This window comes from Periplaneta americana, chromosome 10, assembly GCF_040183065.1.
Source record: "Periplaneta americana isolate PAMFEO1 chromosome 10, P.americana_PAMFEO1_priV1, whole genome shotgun sequence".
Lineage (NCBI taxonomy): Eukaryota > Metazoa > Arthropoda > Insecta > Blattodea > Blattidae > Periplaneta > Periplaneta americana.
In genome coordinates, this window is record NC_091126.1 from 177,083,100 (window position 1) to 177,104,333 (window position 21,234).

At 34.2% G+C, this 21,234-nt stretch overlaps 2 protein-coding genes across 9 annotated transcripts in view; one reads left to right on the plus strand and one right to left on the minus strand.

The window, feature by feature from the left end:
* Nucleotides 1-4,844: 4,844 nt before the first annotated feature.
* On the minus strand, nucleotides 4,845-13,302 carry LOC138708202 (chromobox protein homolog 1-like). 2 transcript variants are annotated; one of them, XM_069838512.1, is made up of 3 exons: nucleotides 13,001-13,302; nucleotides 10,909-11,006; nucleotides 4,845-10,812 (listed from the first exon to the last, which is right to left on the minus strand). In XM_069838512.1, the coding sequence occupies exons 2-3, from the start codon at nucleotides 10,997-10,999 to the stop codon at nucleotides 10,460-10,462; spliced, it is 444 nt and encodes a 147-aa protein (XP_069694613.1). In that variant the 5' UTR covers nucleotides 11,000-11,006; nucleotides 13,001-13,302; the 3' UTR covers nucleotides 4,845-10,459. The 2 variants fall into 2 exon arrangements, with proteins under 2 accessions (XP_069694613.1, XP_069694612.1); XM_069838511.1 differs by having other exon boundaries at nucleotides 4,845-11,006; nucleotides 13,001-13,196.
* Nucleotides 13,303-13,525: 223 nt separating this feature from the next.
* LOC138708201 (mucolipin-3-like) overlaps nucleotides 13,526-21,234 on the plus strand; it is a 46,979-nt gene continuing 39,270 nt past the window's right edge. For 3 of the 7 annotated variants that reach the window (XM_069838506.1, XM_069838507.1, XM_069838508.1), the window contains exons 1-4: nucleotides 13,694-14,241; nucleotides 18,061-18,263; nucleotides 18,358-18,549; nucleotides 18,699-18,849. In XM_069838506.1, the coding sequence (XP_069694607.1) occupies nucleotides 14,121-14,241; nucleotides 18,061-18,263; nucleotides 18,358-18,549; nucleotides 18,699-18,849 (667 nt within the window). In that variant the 5' untranslated portion in view covers nucleotides 13,694-14,120. Of the gene's footprint in view, nucleotides 13,646-13,693; nucleotides 14,242-17,513; nucleotides 17,849-18,060; nucleotides 18,264-18,357; nucleotides 18,550-18,698; nucleotides 18,850-21,234 lie in introns of those variants that run through there. The other 4 variants (XR_011334622.1, XM_069838504.1, XM_069838510.1 and 1 more) reach the window with 3 other exon arrangements.

Consider the following 21,234-nt stretch of genomic DNA (forward strand, 5'->3'; position numbering starts at 1 on the left):
GATTCTGTGTAAGAGGACCAGATGGAAGGGAACGAGTATGGAGGAGACCAGGAGAACCTATCTTGACTGCATGATCTCTAAACGCACATCATTTGGAGGTGGCTCCATTATGGTCTGGGCAGGAATATCTACCAACGAGAAAACGGAGCTTGTCCTCATCAAAAATGGATCTCTGACGGCAGCACAATATATTGATGAGGTTCTTCATTATCATTATCATTATGGTTCCATCCTCGATATTTGCAGGAGAAAATTTCATCCTTATGCATGATAATGCTCGTCTTCACGCTGCTCGGTGTCTCTCAGATTTTTTGAAGTTGGTATCATGTCTCTTGGGTGGCCTTCATGCAGCCCGGACTTAAATCTGATAGAGTACATATGAGAAATCTAGGACGACGTGTTCGAGGCAGAGATCACCCTCCAGAAACAATGCACAATTGAGGGAAGCTTTACGGCAGGAATGGGAAAACATTGAGCAAGAATACATTAGTACTGTGATAAGCATTCCAAGCTGATTGGAAGCTATCATCAGAACAAGAGGAGGAAACACCCGCTACTAGGTTGTGTCCCTGATGTGGGTTACTCTATCAGCAACAAATTGTTTTAATGTGTGAACAGGTACTAATTCACACAAATTAACTCAAACCTTAATATTATATTTTGTTTTATATTTTACGATATTTGTATCGTAGAGTAACTTAATTTACCTCAAAAATCAATTTTGTTTCATAATAATTCATGAAATTTCCATAATAATTAAATGTTACCTGGAAATATGTAAGATGTTTTTTTTTTTTTGCCGCTCAGTGTATTTTATATATGTTAACTCAGAAATTTGGAATGTTTTTATTAACAAATAGCATCTTAGAACTGTTAATCTGGATATTGAGAAAGCATGACACTGATGAGGATAACTATATTATTGTTTGAATGGAAAATCAATAGAAGAAATATGTCAGTTTCACTTCAACTTAATAGAAACGACAAATCCAAACCAGAGCCAATGGTCGTCTTAAAAAAGAATCTCATTAGAAAACGCCATTTTGCAAAAAGGAATTTAAATTATCCAAGAATTCCAAAAAGAAAAATGTGTAAGTTTTACTAGAAATACCTGTATATGACTGCCCAATAAACGAATATATAGATAGCCAAAGGATAGAAAATGTTAACTCTATTAAAATAAGAGTCATTATCTTAAAAAAAAAAAAAAAAAAAAAAAAAAAAACCAATGTGTCCCACAACTAATAGACCTAAAAATGATTAGCTAAACTGAATAAATATTATGAAAAATCTAACCTAAACACAATCATTTCATTTTGTCATTATCTTCCATGCATAACTGGCTATTTTTAAAATACGGGATTTAAACATTTGCGCAATGTATGTATTGTACTCTTGAATTAAGTTTTTGTGAATATGCTTTGAAAGATATAACAAATGGAAGTGATTCTGTCAGGAATGTATATTACTGTACCTCTTTTCGTAGTCATTTGCAGCCATAGCAAAAACAGACTCAATTACTTTGTCAATATAATTTTTTCCAGAGTCACCACACTTTCCAGTATGCAGAAAGGAAGATGAGACAATGACACACATTGTTAGAATGTCCATTCCCATCTACCATTAGAGCTACATCAAAGACACTAGTCCAATTCAAATCTGTATGAATAACAAGCAAGTCTTTGTGAATATTTGCTGCCAAAGTCCATATGAGAGACAGACTGGAAGCAAGTAAAAAGACAACACAAACATTCGGTAGGATTCCCAGGCCTCCATTTAAGAAAACAATAATATATCCCTTTGACACTGGACAGGTATAGATACAGCTAGTGTCCTTGATTCATGCAATTTCTTAATGAAAGAGTTTACTTACCAATGAATCATATTATTATGCTTGGGCTTCCTTATCGCAACTGGATCCGACTGTCAACACTGCTTGAAAGAGAGTTACTTACCAACGGACCATATTTTGTCTAAGCTTCCTTATCTCAACTGGAGTGTTGTGACTGGATTCAATTGCCTACACTGAACAGTCATTACCAAACATTATACAGTTATTCGCCATGTCTACATCAATATCTAATAAATACAGCTTTATTTTATTTTTAGATGAATGAAAAATAATAGATTTAGAAAAAAATTCACTTCCTAGATTCTTCCACTCCTGGCACACCTTTGTCCATTGTATTGCTCTTCTCATTTGTCTCATTGGTATTGCTGCTTTCAGTACCATTCTCCTGAATAAGGATTCTTTTGACCGTCTTTCAACCTTTTCATTTTGTTCAGCATGGAGACATACTGTACTTTCTCCCATTCTGCTTGATCAATTTTCGAAATTTTTGGCAATACTATTTATTATTCTACATCCTGAAATTTGAAACTAGTGTTTCTACTTGCCACACACTGCTTGACATCACCCCAGAGTTCGTGGATTTTCTCCTAACATATTCACGCTAGCCACATAAACTAGCAGCTGATGTAACCCATTCAATTCCAAACCCTCTCTTCCTGGACTAATTTATAATGCAAATTGTGAGCAGCAGTCAATAAGGAGAACAGTTTTAAAGAAACTTTTCTTAGCTCTACTGCGTGTTCAATTCAAAGTGTGTCATGGCTCTCTGTATGTCGTCATGTGGCTAGCCGATGAGCCTAGAGAATTTAATCTTCCTACACTTCTGCAGAGGCATATTACCTATGTGACAGAGAAGTTGCCTGGCAAGTACAGCGTTCATTCTGAAGAGTACTTACAGATACGTACCGTAATGCTGGTAGTGGCAGGAATGTGAACTGTTTGGAAACACGTACTGAGGTGAGTTTTTTTTCCTTACTTTCGGGATATGGGGAGAGGGTTAAGACGATTACTTACGTACAGTATTTGTTGACATTAACTTCGACGGTCAACATGGACATGGAGCATTTGATTTGTGTTGTGGAATGTTGCCGTATGGAACCAATGATAACAAATACCCTTCATACAACTTGCCCACACAAAACACAGTTCAAAAGAGGTTATGGTAGCACACAGACTTTACAGACCGCCATCTGTTGCTACGACGTTCAAGTTATACCACACACGTTCTCAAGTTCAGATTGAACACCTTGATTAATAGGCAACTTCTCTAACATAAAAGCTGAAACTCGCTTCACAACAGTGACGTCATGAGACACTTTGAAATGAACATCCAGTAGTGAAAGGACAGATCAACAAAAGGCTGCATCTTTCAAATTTTCCATGGGAACTAGCCATAAAAGTTACAAGGCATTACAGCAATGCACCCAGCAGGCACGAGCCAGCAGCAAAAAGACAATCAACTTTGCGGCGCTGTCCATATTACCCCCGAGGCAATCTCGTTACTGCTGTGTAAAGTACAATGTTTGTTTGTGTATGAAACATATTATCTACCCTATGTGTCGAAAGTGTGTAGGTTTTATGTCAGAAGAAACATTTGAACTGACATCTCCATGATGAACATTACACTATAATATAAACATGTTTTTATTGTCGTGATATGATTTTTGTTTTCGTTACTTTTTATATTGAACATGATCACTGGAGACCATTGAACAATTGTGAAAAATTAAACCCCACATATCATGAATACTTCATATTATATTATTGTTTGTAATCATGGATTTCTCAAGCCCCATGATACTACTACTGTCACTCTTCTTCACCATATCACTGGCAGGTTAAAAACCAAGATACATTCAGTACTATTCAAAACATTCATAATTTTAATACAAGACAATAATCAGATCTCCTTCTATCCTCTGTTAGTTTAAGCTGTTATAAAAAAAGGAGTTCACTATTCATTACATTCTTCAATTAAAGCTCAGCTTAATCAAATTACTATATCCTCATACCTTCTACACAACTGCTTCTAGATTGAGTTAATCTACTTGCTATGTATTGCAAAATTTTGTATAGCTCAACTAAAACATGCTTGTAAATTGAATTAATCTGCTTACTATGTAAGGCTTTTGTATATTTTTGTATAGCTCAAGTGATGAATTGTATATGCTGTAAATTGAATATTAATCTGCTTGCAATGTATAGCTCAAATGATGAACTGTTTATGCTTGTAAACTGAAGTAATCTGCATAGCAGATATTATCTATTTTTGTACATCTCAACTGACTGAATTGTGTTTGCTTTTAAATTGAGTTAATTTACTTGCTATGTATAACTTTTTATATGTCAATGGCCGAGAACCAGACTGTTGTAGGTCCACCTTTTTATAAGAAAGAAATCTGTATTTCATTGCGTTCCAGTTCTTGTATGCTGAATCAAACAAAATTGTAAATATTCCTCTCCATAAGGTTGCTATGAAGCTCTATTCCAAATTGTTTCATGAAGTTTTGAATGTCAGGAGCTTAAAATAGCTCTCCTGAAGAAAAAAAAAAAAAAATAGACTTGGAACAGTCTGGTTCTGGGCCATCAATATATCAACTGATGAATAATTGTTCAAGCTTGTAAACTGAATTATCTGCTTCCTCTGTACTGTATATTTTTTGTAGAGCCACCAACGTAGTTCAGTCAGCAGACTCGCTTGCCTGCTGATCTGTAACTGCACTCGGACTTCAGTGAGATTCCAGTTTGGGCTGGTTAACTGGTTGTAATTTTTTCAGAGGTCTTCCACAACCATAAGGCAAATTCTAGATAATTATGACAAATCCTCAGCCTCACTTCATCTCGGCAAAAAATTGTATAACTCTCGACTATTTCCACAACTTAAAGCTTCATTGCAAATATAAGATCTGTGGAATACAATTAATGAAATGAAACGAAAAAACCGAACATTTCAAGAGTTTTTAATATGGTGAGAAAATATTCAAATGCACGATTTCATATATTAATATAAATTTATTCAACTTTTAAACATATACTTACAAATAGTCATAGCACAATTTAGCCAAAATATTATTCTTGTACTTAAGTACTAGTTCTGTAACTATATGGCTATTGTAATTTACCACTTTTGTCATAATTAAACGCAAATTGAACAAATTAAAAATTGTTAGGTTTCATGGTGATCTGGCACAAAGGATATCTACCCCTGTGCGTGCGTGTATGTGTGTGTGTGGGGGGGGGGGGAAATAGCAATTAATTAGAATGAAACTTATCCCTTAGAAGTGGCGTCACCATGCAATGGAGATATGTTTCTCTTTTTATCATAAAAACTAAAACTGTTACACTTAATAGTCCGTTTTTAGAAATGATTTCCAAATATCTCATTGATCACTTGTTACATCTTTTTGTCCGATTCCAGTTCAAATTTCACATCTCCATGGCATGTGCCACGCACAGTTAACTCATGTGCAGGATGTAACTTGTTATCTTGATGGAAGAGTGAACTATGTACATTTGGTTTTATGTATATTGACGAATTTATTTTTGAGTCCACCAGGATAAAGAAAATGTTCCCGTGATTTTTACTTTCTACTAGCAGCTAGTAGGGTTGCCATGTATTCTTTACTATACAAAATGTCTCATTTTTGAAGCCAAAAGATCTTATACCAAGACACCCAGAATCACTTGTTTACGAACATTTTAGTACAGAGGGTCAACATATTTTAAGTTTTACAGTTAAACACATTCAACACTGTTAAATTGAAACGCAGTAAGAATGATTATACCACAAAATAAGTTTGTGTTTAAAAAATTGAACGCATTAATGAATGACAGTTTAAGTGGAATGTACACCTAAGCTCACCAGAGGTCAGTGCAAAGAATGGACACTAACCAAATAGAGGCACAAAAACTAAGAATACATATACATTTTGATTAAACAACTTTTAACACTGTATCACTTCGGAATATAAAGTATATACATGGTTTCATGTGTTAATTAACTAGGTTACCTTGTTGACTAGTTTCGGTCAGTGGGCCTTCATCAGAACTGGGTGGTCTTCACACCTTCTGATTGCATTTCCTGTGGGGATGTGTTTGTGTAGTGTGATGTGGAGTCAAAAAGTGTGCATTCTGAAACTGAGTTGTATGTTGAGAATTTTGAAGCGGGCGTGTTTTTGTGTGCCTGTATATTTCGTATTGTTCTAGTGTGTTTAGTTTCTGGTATTTGGTTGGCAATGTAGAATTTCCATGTCTGTGTTTATGTTGCTGTAGGTGTGGTTGGCGTTTGTGATCTGTTCTGCGTATGTGAAAGTGTTTTGTGATTTGGTTGTGGCTGTGATGTGTTCTTTGTAACGTGTTTGAAATGCTCTGACTGTCTGTCCTATGTAGAAGTTGTTGTAAGTATTGCATTTAAGTTTGTATACACTTGTGTGGTTGTATCTGTTTGTGTGTTGAGGTGCTTTTGTAGAGTGCTTTGTGATCTATATGTGATGTTGTAATTTAATTTTTTGAATGAGGGTACAATCTTGTGTGTGTTTTTGTTTTCGTATGTTAGTGTGATGTATTTTTTGTGTTCTTGTGTTTGTGTTGTATTCCTATGTTTTTTGTAATTCTGTTTTGTCTTTTTTATTATGTTAGGGTTATATCCATTTTCTTGTGCCATGTATTTGATTGTGTTTAACTTTTCTTTGTAGTCTTTTTGGCTCATTGGTATGTTAAGCAGTCTGTGTACCATTGCTCGAAATGCAGCTTGTTTGTGTTGTGTTGGATGATTGAATGTGTTGTGTATGTGAGTTGTTGTTGTGGGTTTTCTGTAGATTTTGAATGTATGTTTGTTGTTAACTTTTGTTACTGTGATGTCTAGGAAGTTTATGGATTTGTTACTTTCGATTTGTATGTAATTTGTTTATGTGTTGATGTAGGTTTTGAATCTGTCTTTTGTTTCCTTTGTATAGTATTAGTATGTCATCTACGTATCTGTGCCAATACGGTGTATTTGTTGTCTTTGTTCAGTATGTATGTCTGTTCTATGTTGTGTAAAAAATTTCTGCTAATATGCTGTAATTGGGTGATCACATGGGTAAGCCATCAGTTTGAGTGTAATATTTGTTGTTGTATGTGAAGTAGTTTTGTTTTGTGATGGTGTCTCAACAACTCAATTTCAGAATACACACACTTTTTGACTCCACATTACACTACACAAAAACACCCCCACAGGAAATGCAATCAGGAGGCGCGAATATCACCCAGTTCTGATGAAGGCCTACTGACCGAAACTAGTCAACAAGGTAACCTAGTTAATTAATACGTGAAAGTATATGTATAGTCTGTAAGAATACATATTTGAAAGGAAATTTTTCGAAAAAATAACTCGAGCTGTGAAGGACTATGTCAATGAGGAATGAAAAATTCTGAAAAAAAAAAAAAAAAAAAAAAAAAAGTATTACTTATTAAATATCCAGACATAATAGCAAAAATTGAAGCCAAATATACTAAATGGATTGGACATGTCATGAGATCTATACCAGACACGATTGATTAAAACAGTGAATGTAGAAATGCCAGCAGAAAGACCATTAGCAATCCAAAATTACGATTCTACTGACAATTTGGAGACAAATTAAAAAATTTTCGAAGTGGACAATGGAAAGACTTTTTGTTTAAATAGACAAAACTAGTGTAACAATGTGAAGTCAGCAGCAAGAAACTTGCATTATTTATAACTGCTTTTTAACAATATCATATGATTCAAGATGGTACACATCGATTTCTCTCTCTCTCTCTCTCTCTTAGAATTTCATGTTTTCCTTCTGCTAAATGTCGCGAAAAGGCTTTATCCAGCTGCTACAATGACCGACGCCATGGGGGAGGGGAGGGGGGAAGAAAGAAAAAAGAAAGAAAGGAAGATGCTGTCCCTTACTGGCAGTTTGCTATCCTGACAACCTTAGCAGCTAGTGACAATTGAAGTAGTTTAGTGCTTTGTTATTTACACTCGTTAAATTTTACTGACGCCCACAATAACTTCCTACAAATCTGCTTAATAATTAGGCCTATAATCCCCATGTGCCTTGATGCAGGTCTTTGTTTAAATTTTTAAAATTATTTTGACTCTAACCTTCCTACCTGCCCCCAGCAGCCACCGAGTTAAAGCATGAAAACTGAAAACACTGACAAAGAAGAAGACTGTGTATTATGTAATGCTATTAGTAGAACCACAGTTTAGTATATACAGTTGCAAAGCTCAATACTTACTAAATATGCAAACATAGACAGTTGAAATATGTATCCATAGATAGTTGCTCACCACCAGGATCGCTGCTATCATCTCATCACAGACTCTTTCCCTAACAAACGATAAAATGTATTGTATTTTTGATATCGTGTTCCTCTGAAAAATTAACACCTTCCTTCCACTATTGAAATACGAAATACATAAGGTTTATATATTATTTTCATAAGTATATATTACATTTTATAAACTCACCTTCCTGGATCTTTTGGAAGGATAACTCTGACCCCTTTTTCTTAGAATTTATAATGCAACAAATATCTCCTTGTCCCATATTATTACTCAAATTATTGTATTTCAGCCATTTACAGTTATTACAACTGATAACGAACATTTCACAGTTTACACAACTTTTCACAACAATGCAAGATACGGCACAGTCAATGCCTTTTCGATCTAGACCAGGCCATAATAATATGTTCGGGTTTTCTATTTTAGTGTATGGAGCTCAGTGAATTATTATATTATAACTTTATTGCGTATCATAGCTAAGTTTTATTTAATGTAATGTGTCCATAAGTTCCGTTTACTTCCTGTTGCATAATATGTTGCAGAAATAATTACAAAACTGTGTTATTTTAATGTGAAGAGAATTTTACATGTTAACATAATCTTTTCGCATCAACATTTTAAGTTTAGAATGGAAGCTATTTTGAGGTTTAATAAAAAAGAATTTATATTGTGATTTTAATAGAGGACATCTACCTTCCTTGATAAAGACAGAAAATTTATCATACCACTCTTATGAAATTAGTGTACCATACGTACAATTGTTACTTCGTCTCTTAGGTAGTAGATAAATACAATAATTCAATACTCAATTGTAGTATTAAAGTACAGACAAATTGAATGTGTGAAGTATCATACATGACATTATTCTTAATTATAACGTATAATTGCGAATTTAGGAATATAAGCTATAGTAAACATAACCTATAATATTTCCATATGAATGGCCAGGCATTGGAGACCACTAAAATTAGACAGAAAGGGGCAACTGGGACAGTAAACATAACCTATAATTTCAACATATCTAAATATTCGTGCGATGCAACTGAAAATTATTGAATCGTGCATAAATGAATGTACAATAATTTCGCAATATTTAATCGAAATAAAGGCAGGTAGGTCTATTACACATACGAACAACGTAATTTTCACACCAAAAATAATATTACACCTTAACTCGCAAGGAATTATGTCTGAAGTGTCTCCTAATCATTGTTTTAAATTTTATTAATGCAATTACACTACATTTTAGAGAAATATATGTTACTTTTTATGCATTCCAATTAATTTATATGGTTGAAACGCCGCCCTTCGTGATCGGGTTAAGCGAGTCACATAGTCTGCCTTACGGCCTGTATTAGATTACGATGCCAGTGACACAGTCTATTGTTCCTAGTACACACAGCGCTCCAAGCGGCTAGCAAATATCGCGAGAAATGCAAAAAATCACCCCAAGCTTCGCTACTGTATATACTAGACTGTGGTAGAACCTCATATTAATTAACATTTGAGCTGAACATATATCTGTTAAGGACACACATGATGTCATGCCAATACAAAGAAAGCACAACATCTTCTATTTATTCCTTCAACATTGAAGTTTCAGACAACTGCAATGAGTCAACAAAAATAGTATGAAGTACAGTACTTTAATGAAAGAAACTATGACGAAATATATATATATATATTTTTAAATACATGACTATATATGTAATTGCAAAAAAATAATAATAATTTTTCGTTTCAAATTCAACACTAGGGTATATCTTGCAAACAAATTTCGTCCATACATAAAAAAAAATTACGTGAAGACATTTCTTGCATCTTGTATTATCGAAGTTTCTGGTATTTTAGCACTAAAATATAATCTACCTATATAAATATTCTGCTGCATTACACACTCACACACACACAGAAAAAGAGAGAAAGAAATGGAAAGCTCTATAAAGGACCGAGAAATGTTGAGCATGACACTGCAAACACTCAGTAGCTTCACACTAGTATATGAAACTGATCTCTCTGTCTGGCAATATGAACTATATTCCAATAAAACAGCACATAAAATGGTGGTGATTCAATAAAAAAAAAGCAAGTCTACTTATAGATCTGTGTAGGTTAAGCACAAACTAATTACGAATACATATATGATACAAAATGACAATCTGTAGAAGACCACATGATAATAAAAGTCTGAACGAATCCACCATTTGACTGCAATGTCTGTTTTCTAAAACTTAATCTTAATTTGCACAATTAGTCAAATGCTGTCTTCCTCAATATTTTCAATATAATTCACCTTGTGAAACACCTTACTCTGCTTCGCCCTTGCCTTCATCATCATGGGTTGGGCTGTGCCATGTCAGACGTTCTTCATAAAACTGAATCACGATCTGTGGGCAACGAACATTGGCTTTTCTGGCTGGTACTAAGTCTGCTTCATCAGTTCCCTTCCACTTCATGAGGAACATAAGCTCTCCACTTGAGTCTGTGGCTCCTATAATACGTTCTGGCTCCAATCCCCTATCAAAACCTTGGGGTTTCTTATCCTCATCACTCTGCTTCTTTTTGGCAGGCTTCTTATCTTCTGCAGGAGACCCACTCGATTTCCTTTTCTTTTCTTCTTTTTTAGCTTGCTCCTTCTTTTTTCTATTTTCCTCGAATTCTGAAATCAAATCTGGGCAATCCAAATTTTCCTCAGGTTCCCAAGTATTATCATCATTGCTGTAACCCTTCCATTTCAAAAAATATTCCACTTTACCGTTTCTGACACGACGATCAAGAACTTTCTCAACTGAAAATTCTTCTTCACCATCTGAAGATGAATTCTCCTTTTCAGTCTTCTTACTCATGTTCAAACTGCAATCAAGTACAATACAAACTGACAATATTATTTCACGTACTAAACCACATGTTAAACACAATAAACGTCTTTATCGAAGTTTATTTCATTCTGTCGGATAGAAAATTGTAAAGTTTTGAGCCAATGTGCTGAATAGTTCTCGATGTTGGGGTTGTATGAACTGGATATTGGATATTGATGTAATTTTTTTTAACTTGTTTATTACACAAGTTAAAAAAATTACATCAATATCCAATTCAAACAAACCCAACATCGAGAAATATTCAGCACATTGGCTCAAAACTTTTACAGTTTTCTACCCGACAGAATAAAACAAACTGAAAGATATGAACCCTCCCAAAAAAAAACAAAAATAAAAAAACCCGCCAATATTCGATATCTCCCCACACCACACATGGGACTGACGTCTGATTTGTGTTTCGTTATGGGTTAATAGATGGGTTAAATGAGGGGATAGCTAAGTGACATGAGGCCTGTGAAGAGGTTAGTGAGTTAGTTGAAGGAATATTTAAGTGACCTGAAACCGAGGAATGTGAAAAGGTTTCAATGATTTAAGTATGTTTTCTCTCCCGTGTATAGTGTGGGGAGATATCGCAGTTTCACCAAAAAAAAGTTTCTTGCTGGAAATTCCTTTTACTCATTTGAAGAATTCCTACTTAGGCTAATTGATATTTTTATTTCAACCTACGTAAATATTGTACATCATATTCTCCTTGAAAATATCTTACAATATAATTATATACTTTAGCTAATTCTTCGTTTTCTGTTTAAATTATATTTAGAACACCCTGATTTGATTTGGGGGGAATACGAACAAATTACTAAAATTGAGCGGAAAGCAATAATAAATAACTCTAACCTTTCCAGAGCCCTCGTTCTCCTCTCACTTGCCTAACCCACTCTAACTTGTCACAGTTCTCAGCCTCATGTAACTTAGCTATCCCCTCTTCTAATCCACTCTAACCTTGTCAATTCCTCGGCCTCGTATCAATTAGCGGCTAAATCTGAAAGAACAGATCGCCAGTAAGGAAAGTTATCCTCACTCTCGCCACAAGGCAGTTGCTCTCTGTTTACTGTCTACCCTCCGCCCTTGTGGCTTACTCCCAAGCCCACCATAATGAAATTTGCATTCGACACTCACGCATTTAGCATAACACAACACACAACAGCTTCTACGATCTGTTCTTTAAGATTTTCCCCAATTAGCTATCCCCACATCTAACCATGTGGTAATCCTCGGCCTCGTGTCACTCAGTTATCAGCTCATCGAACACATACTAACCTTGTCATAGTCCTCGGTCTCTGCCGTTATCCCATCATCTAACCCACTCTAACCTTGCCACTTTTTTCAGCCTCACATCTCTTAGCTATCCCCTTTTCTAACTTAATTTAACCTTTAACGAAAATATACGCCGGCTGAGGGTAAAACAGTGCCACACGATCAGACACTAACATTAATGTACCTGCCTCCATAACACATGACAAAATGACAGCTCAGCTCTTTAATCACAACTCCCTCTATACAAGGTACAACAAAACAAACACGTACCAATCTCAGTTCCCTCCTATCAACTATACAGTATACTCACGTCTAACCAAGAATACATACCATAAAGTCGTAAGTACTAACAAGATAAAATTAAACCTAATTATTGTTTTTCGCTCAATTTTAGTAGTTTCTATATAGGCCTATCCGCCAAGTCAAGCCAGTGAGTTCTTAATTTTGTCGAGAAAACACGCCGTCAGCTAAAATAAATAATTACACTATACTTGTGTATTATACTTGTATATATCTATCGTAAAGATTTTGGCATATCCTATACCAATTCCTACTGGTCTATAGGATTGAAATGAATAAAGAAACAATTCTCAATCAGTTTCTAGACTCTCAATTCAGACAGCATTTTGTACATAAAGTCATTACTCTCATACGTTCATAATATAGTTATGGTCGACAAATATATAATTATGTGAAAAATATGCAACTTACATGCACAGTTGACTTAATTTCTTGCCTAAATTTGTTTAAAATATTATGGGCACATGCACCAAACAATTTGATTTCTTCCTTCGCAGTCGCACCTGGGTTGCGTTCAGAACAGGATAGCCAACGTCAGTCTTGTCAATTATGAAACCCAAAGAATACTGAATATTCGTGTTCGTTTATGAAACCCGATTAAGGTGCATCTACACGATTTATCTTTTCAACTTTATTAAAGATTATCGCAAATATCAGTGCCTATGGGCTGTTGAACGACAATTTTGTGAATCAATTGGATTGATATTTAATATTTATTAATTATATACGTCGTGAAGATGACGTTCCATATGGTACACAGAGTAGACACAAAATCTGCATGCACGGTTTTGGACGGTATTTTTCAATTTGATTCTTTCAATATTCTCCCCAGATTGCATGCATAAACGCATGGGAAATTGAATCTTTATGCCAACAATAATTATGCTCAAATAGCTATGCCCAGGGAGAATGCTCACAACTTGCATAGTTGATTGTATTTATTGTTTGGTCAGGCCGCTTTGCAGTGTTGCACACCTGAAAGAGTTCTTATGTTGTTTTTCATTATGTGATTAATCAACCATAAAATATAATAAATTGTGGAGAAAAGTGAAATATGTAAGGGTTTCACTTTTATGTAAATGCCGAATGGTTCTTTTGTCTGTTGTGAGCGAAGTGTGTCTCATAGGATAATTTGATGAAAATTAAAAAAATCCTCTTTTATTTTAGAAATCCAAAGATATCTGTATAATATCACAGTCTACTATATACTATATATCTATTTATTTGTCTATGCTATATATAGTAGACTGTGATAATATCTTGCGAGACAAAACTGGGGTAACAATTGAACGTCAGTGGTGTATTGCTAAATTGTAAACCATACATAGAGAGTATTGAAAATGTGATGTGTATTTATTGTGTAGTCCAAATTTATGAATATTCGAGAAGTAGTAAGATGGTGTTATAGGAGATTCTATGTGACAGCAGAGGAGATACGACAGTAGTAGTTCGGAGGAAGTTTCGTTACGCTTATTAAGTGATTTAACAGTAAATACTCCAAATTTTTTCACAACTGTCAGTCGTAATCAACATGGATAGCTGTATGTCTGATCAGCAATGCTCTCCAAATATAATAGAAAGCAGTGATATGAATCGGTGTTCTGACAGAAATAAAATACCAGTTTCATCAACAGAAGAAAATGAATGTGATGGTGAGTCATTGTAGCGTGCGTATGTTGTATAATTGTTTATCAACTTGCATAATTATGCCCTCTTATTTGTGTTAATATTTCTTAAAATGGAATTCATAAAATTATTAATACTGTTCCTCACTTCTTACTCTGGTTGTAAAGCTTTGTCTGAAATTTAGAAGATTTCATAACAGATTTTACGAAATGATTGGTTTTTATTCATGTGCGAGGACAAGTGTAGCCTTTAACTTTTAATACCGTTTTGAATTTAGAACAACATTGGAAATATTACGTAGGAATCGATGCAATTGACATGTCGTTGCACTTTAAACATTCTTATAAGTACGTATGGAAATTGCATTTATCTTTTTGGATAAATTTCAGAACACGGTTACCATTCTTTCCCTCTTACTCCTAAATTCCATCTTTGTGCACACAAAATAAATTATTGGCAGTGAAAGGTGGCTTTTCGTAAGCATGATGCGCATTCGACAAACACAGACAAATAACTTTTTAGTATTCTAAGGTAATTGTTGTGAGGTATCCGTATAAGATACTGAAACTTAGAAAAAAAAAAATAGCAAGAGGTGAGCCAAAGTGTTTAATTGCAGGTGGTAACGGACGTGACTTGCACAGCTGAAATTCTTCACATTGCACAGTGTTTCCTAGAGGCATAAAAGTTGGCCAAAAATACTAAAAGCCACTTTAACACTTTTTTTTACCAATTTTTGGTACTAACTGAAAGATAATGTCATATTAACAATATATCAGGTCTACTTGCTTATCTTAGGACAGTGTTTCTCAACTGATGGCTCGCGTTCCGCTGGGTATACTTGAAGAGTGAAGTGGTAGACCCAGTTTTTTTCTCCATAATAAAGGCGCTTAATTTAACACTTTATATGTATTATTAGTATTCATTGAATTAATTTGTGCATTAAGTATTACAAACATTTTACGATTATGTTCATGACTGTTTAATAGTAACTTTTTAATGGTTGTCACATGTTAAAGTAACTACACTGTTTATTATATTTATTACGGAGGCACTTAATAAATAATAAATTCTAAGTGAGCACGTACACAATACAGATTCAGAAACACTTTTAGCACTTTAGTAGGGTAAAGAAAGTTCATTGATCACTGTTACTAGTATTGGTACTGTCCTCCCCTCCGAAAGTTGACTGCACTTGCAGTAGGCCTGAGCCGTCCCTTGTTTGTTTCAGAACTCAATAGGTTTATGACTTCCACATGTGGTATCCTTTTCTTATATTTTGTTTGGTTCTCTTGGCGGAAGGATGTTATAAAAGGATTAGAGGTGGCAAGGAGTCAATTGAATACATCCCGATTAGTGGCCTCTCTTGAAATCTTTCTGGCATACTGTTCACGAAATTGCTTAAGGTGTTTGTACCTTGTTTCTTGTGCCTCTTCCGACATATGTCCAATTGAATGGTAAATTTGCAAAACGACTTAAGTCCACATTTTGGCGGTTTTGAGTTGAGAGCATGATTATGTTACCATGTGCAAGGGTCATCGTTTAGTAACTTTAATCCACGACTTTTGTATAGTTTTCCTTATCAGCTGAATGTTTGGTTAAGGGGTAAAACGAATTTAGTCCTGGTCTTAAGTTGTTTTGCCTGTCAAGTACTGAAGAAACTTACATAATAATGTTTTTTGTCTGTTGTCATTGGTAATTCTTCAGTTGAGAAAATTTATTACGTTTGAAAAACAGCATGAAAATAAAAAGCAATATGCTCAGTAATCGTGCTAAACTTGTAGCTGAAGTAAAAAGTATTGCAAAATGGAGTACCTAGAGAGAGAGGATTTTCTTGCTGTCACATTTGACTACATGAAAAATGTATGCTTGCCTAACACCAGTTCAGTATACGTACTACTATCCCCAGCTCACCGTCTCAGTTTTCTCTGTGCACAATATGAAAACTAGTGAAATGTCCTTTTGTGTCTACCATGAGGGACAGGCCAAGAAACGTCTTAATGAGGTATGTAATTTTCTCCTGCACGCTACTTCGATAACTACATCACATCCAGTATAATAAAGAACTGTCGGGGACAAAATAAGAACAGCCCACTAATCCAATTCTTAATGGCAATAAGTGCTCAGAAACATTTCAACATCATACTTTTCTCCATCAGAGGTCTGTACTCTTGTGATTACAAAAATTGTTCAAAATAGTGTTGTTCAACAATAAGGTTATTTCATGATTTTGGTATAGGCTAAATACATTTAGTTAAACAGGTTTATGTGTCAATAACCTAATAATTATGATGCAGAATTGAAGTTAATTTGCAGAACAACTTAAGTCCTGAAGATAATTAATTTTTTACAACCTGAAGAAGAGTATACATGTATGAATCTTTATACTAAAAATTTTTCTCTTACATATAAAAAATTATATTGTAACAATATATGGTTCAGCGAAGTCAAAAACAGTTTTCTTTAATTTTCTCAAAACTACTTCTAGGGACATAAGTTGTTTTATAAACTCACCATTCAATTGGAAGTAATGCCTCGGAAATAATAGTCCTACCATCACATCCCATGTTCCTCAAATCAATTTCAATATTCTTCTCTCAACTACATCTCGGCCTACCCAAAGGTTTTTTTCCCCTCTGGCCTCTCAACTAACACACTATGAATGTCTGGATTCGCCCATATGTGCTACATGCCCTGCCCATCTCAAACATCTGGATTTAATGTTCCTAATTATGTCAGGTGAAGAATAGAACTTACAACTTAACTGAAGTTATTTCACTTTTCTAGAGTCTCTACCAGTACATACAGTAAAGTTTGAAGACTAAATTGGGAAGCTTAACATCACTCTGAGGACCATGAAAGTGTTTGTCGACCATCCTTTCATAGTTAATAAGTTAATATTTTAATTTCAGTTAAAAAATATTATTTATGCCAAGTTTATCCTAAATTATTTACACATGACCCACTTCTTTCATTCATTTTTACTTTTATTTATTTAACGTTTTTAATTTGCTGTATTAAGCCCGGTTCAGACGGTGCGTGTTTCTGTGATGGATTCCAAGGTGGCTGCGCGGATGGGTAGCCTGCGTGGTCACTCGCCGGAAGTAATGCGCTCTGGTGGCTCCGTGGATGGCTAGCTTGCTGGATTTCGCGGGTAGGTTCCTTGCTATTTTTTGTGGTGGTTTGCAGGCTGGAACCAAAGATGTTCATATAATATCACCACTGAAACCATGTCGCCATGTTCGTTGTTTTCCAACTAAACCTGTTTTTTTCTTTATTCTTTAGTTTCTAAGAAACAACAATTAAATATCGGACTTAGCTGTTTTGCACTTATGGCTTAATTACTTTATTACGACATTTACTACTGTTAATGTAGGACTTTAGTTGTTTTCCACTCACGGTTTAGTTTCTTTTTGACCATGAGTGTTGGCAACAGATGAAGCAGCAGATGATTTTCCAATTTGAACTGTGAAAAGAGCCAGCTCTGTGTGAACAACTACCATCACTGTAAGCAACATGGGAGCCAGCAGTGAGCACGCAGGCTACCCATCCACGCAGCCACCTTGGAATCCATCACAGAAACACGCACCATCTGAACCAGGCTTTACATGCAGGATGATAAATTTTGAGAACTCGGTAATACCTTCTGTTAATACAATTGTCTGTTGATAGTGAGGAAAACTGCAAAGTAGTCTGAGAATGCTTAGTTTTAGGTATTGACATACTTATCTCCTGGAAAGTTACAACAGTATGTCATAAAATTATTTTATCAGAAAGCAATATGTAGACTTGCAGGTATTTTAATAAATTAACCTTCGTTTTTATTATTAAATTTATTGTTGTTTCAGAACTTGAAGCTTTAGTCATGAACCACAATGCAGATACATCAACATGCAGCTATGGATTGTCAAGTATAGACATATCAGAAGAGAAAATGAGGAGAAAATTGAGGTTCTTTTTCATGAACCCAATTGAAAAGTGGGAGGCAAAACGTAGATTTCCTTACAAGTTTTTTGTTCAGTTGATAAAAATTGTTCTAGTCACTATACAGGCAAGATTATTTTTATGGGTAATACTTAATTATTGATGATTCTGTTTATATTTTATATATTTTTTGAGCATAAATTTGCGTGTTTATATTTCAGTTGTGTTTATTTGCACATAGTCGCTACAATCACGTCAATTACACATGGGATAACCGTATTGCATTTTCTCACCTATTTTTGAAAGGATGGGATGCTACAAGGGAAGTAAATTCTTATCCCCCAGGAGTTGGACCACTTGCCCTTTACAAAATAAATGAATTCTATTCTACTGTGGATTATGCTGTTGTTGGGGTAAGAAAAACAGTCTTGTAAATAGAATTTTCAGAAACCTATTATTCTTGTGATATTATTAAAATCAATTTTAAATTTAAGATTATTCAAATGATGTAGAGGAATTTCGTTACCATATATGGACTAATATTAGAAAAAATCTCTTCCAGTATTCTAATCTTGGTAATGCCATTGGCCCATATTCTTACACAGAAGAAGATAACTCAATGCTACCACCTATCCTTTGTTTGTACCGATACAAAGAAGGCACCATATTTGGCTTTAATGAAAGTTACGTCTTTAACAGTGAAGTAGATGAACGTAAGTGTTATACATACTCCTTTATTTAATATATTTAATTGAAATGCTGGAAGTCCAGAAGTGTGGAGAATGCTGTACCATTCGAGTAGACAAAGAGAGTAACACATTTTATCACAGTGGCAACTTAAGTTACGAAGATATTATTTACTGATTTGTTGATTTTAAGTTTTGTTTTAATTCGCAAACATTGTTATGAAGAATTAAATACACTTTACTAGTTGCAAATGAATATTGTATTTGTTAATTATGTCATTAGTATAGAAGAGTGCACACACGGGATTCTAAATATTATGTAGGAATACATCTGATTTTATTATATCAATAAATAAGCTAAATAATTATTATTATAATTGCGTATAGAAGTTTAAGTTACCACAGTTTCATAGTAATGGTTTGAATTCGTTTGGTAATTTCAATTCCCAGTGGAATTTTAAGATTTTTTTTTTTCTGTAGAGTTTACTGATTTTGTCAATGTTTTACTATTGCTAACACTAAAAAATAGTTCGTTACACTAAGCCCTTCCATTAGGCTTATCCGAAAAGACCGAAAAGAAAACTTCCCCCCCCCCCCCAAAAAATAAAAAAATTAAGGATTTGCAAAGGTTAAATAATGGTGCCAGCATTTTGCAAAGAAATTTTTTACCTCCTACAAGCAATTTAACTGAGCTCCAGAGGGTTTCTTTTTGTTTATCTATTTTTTTTTGTAACCTAAGCATGTTTGTAGGTCTTCACTTGATGCAGTCTGCTATAATTTGGGGTCTAGTATATTATTCAATACCTATAGTTCCGTTGGTATGATTGAGTTTATATTGCGTCACATATGATGTTTTGTTTTTTTTTCTTTCTTTATCGATTGTTTGTAGTATTTTGATATATTTTTGTTTTTGAATTGTTGGTTTTTCATTTTTTTTATGGAGATATGTGATTGGTTTATATTTGAACTTCGTAATTTTCTTATTGTGTCTTCTGGTAAACAGAGGTAACAAGTTCATTATGTTCATATTGTTTCTGATGTGTTTGTGTTGGAGGTTGTTGCTGATTGAGTGGACTTTTCAGTGGGTTTTCTTTGTTTGTGTTTGATCGGACTTTTACTTATGTTAAATTTAATTTATCTTCTTTTTTGGGAAAGTGTACTTCTTGGACATGGATATTTAATTTTTTTACTAAGCATGGTTAAATGAGTTATAGCTGTATTTTATTATTTATTATGTTTTCTTTAGGACTGACAGTTAATTTTTTCTTCTTGAAATTGTAAGTTTATTATTTTATTTGTATCTATGTTTTAATAATTTTTTTGGATGTGTGGTGAGTTATTTGTGTTATTATTTCTCGTGGCGGTTTTTATGAATGTAACAACAATGGAAATATATATCTTACAAGCTTCATTGTTAATACAGCGTTGGCACAGGAGCATAAAAATCTTAGGTGGTCAACATAACATTTCTCCAGTACATCATATAGTGATGATACTAAAGGTATATGCCATTATAAACTGTTAATACTGATAAATTGTTAGAAAATAGGACTTGAGGCAAATTGATGATTTTACTTTATTATTACCTGTTTTTCACCCATACAAAAGTCCGTAATACCAATTGAAAACTGAAATTTTTCTTTTTAATAGCTTATTTTAAACTAAAAATTGTAAAAAGAAAGTGACTTAAGCTCCTTTGACCATGTAACAAAGAATTGTGAAAGTAAAAATAAAACTAAATATTTTACTTTATACACTAATCAAGCTCCTTTGACCATGCAACAAAGAATTATGAAAAAATAAATAAATAGAAATTTTACTTTATTTGCTAATCTTTAGACCTCCTGCGGCTTGGTAAAAAATATAATTAGAGATCTTGTTTTTTTACTGCATATAGTAGTGAATACAAGGCAAATTTTGTACACCCTTATGTTTTGAATTTCGGAAAAAGATTTTTTTTTCGATAGGCTATGTATGCCCTTTCGTGCACTTTTGGCAGGTTCGTAGGTTATTTCCATGCTCTAGTAGTTCTTTTGGGTAATATCTGGAAATAATATCACAGATTTTAAAACTTGTTTAATTATTGTTCTCTAGTTCATCATTTTGTCCAGCTTATTGCTCTTAGAAGTAATGTATTCAGTTTTGCATTTATCTCCAAAATCTTCTTAAGAATCCGTATCTGAATATCTGAGTTTAGACTGATTGAGACTATTACACAAGTCGGTGCAGAAGTAAAGGCAGGTAGGATCGCTCCATCGAGGTTGAAGGATAGGCAGCAGGGAGGGGCAGCACATCAAGCTCATTTCCGTGTCTTATTTTATTGATCACAGAGAGAACACGAGTTTTCGTAAGGTCGAATCAGTGACAGGTTAGGTTAGTTTAGATTTTTGGTATGTCTTGGAAGAAAGGGCA

What these genes read in the sequence shown, in the direction of transcription:
- LOC138708202 (XM_069838511.1), bottom strand. Translation starts at nt 10,999, where the DNA reads ATGAGTAAGAAGACTGAAAAGGAGAATTCATCTTCAGATGGTGAAGAA.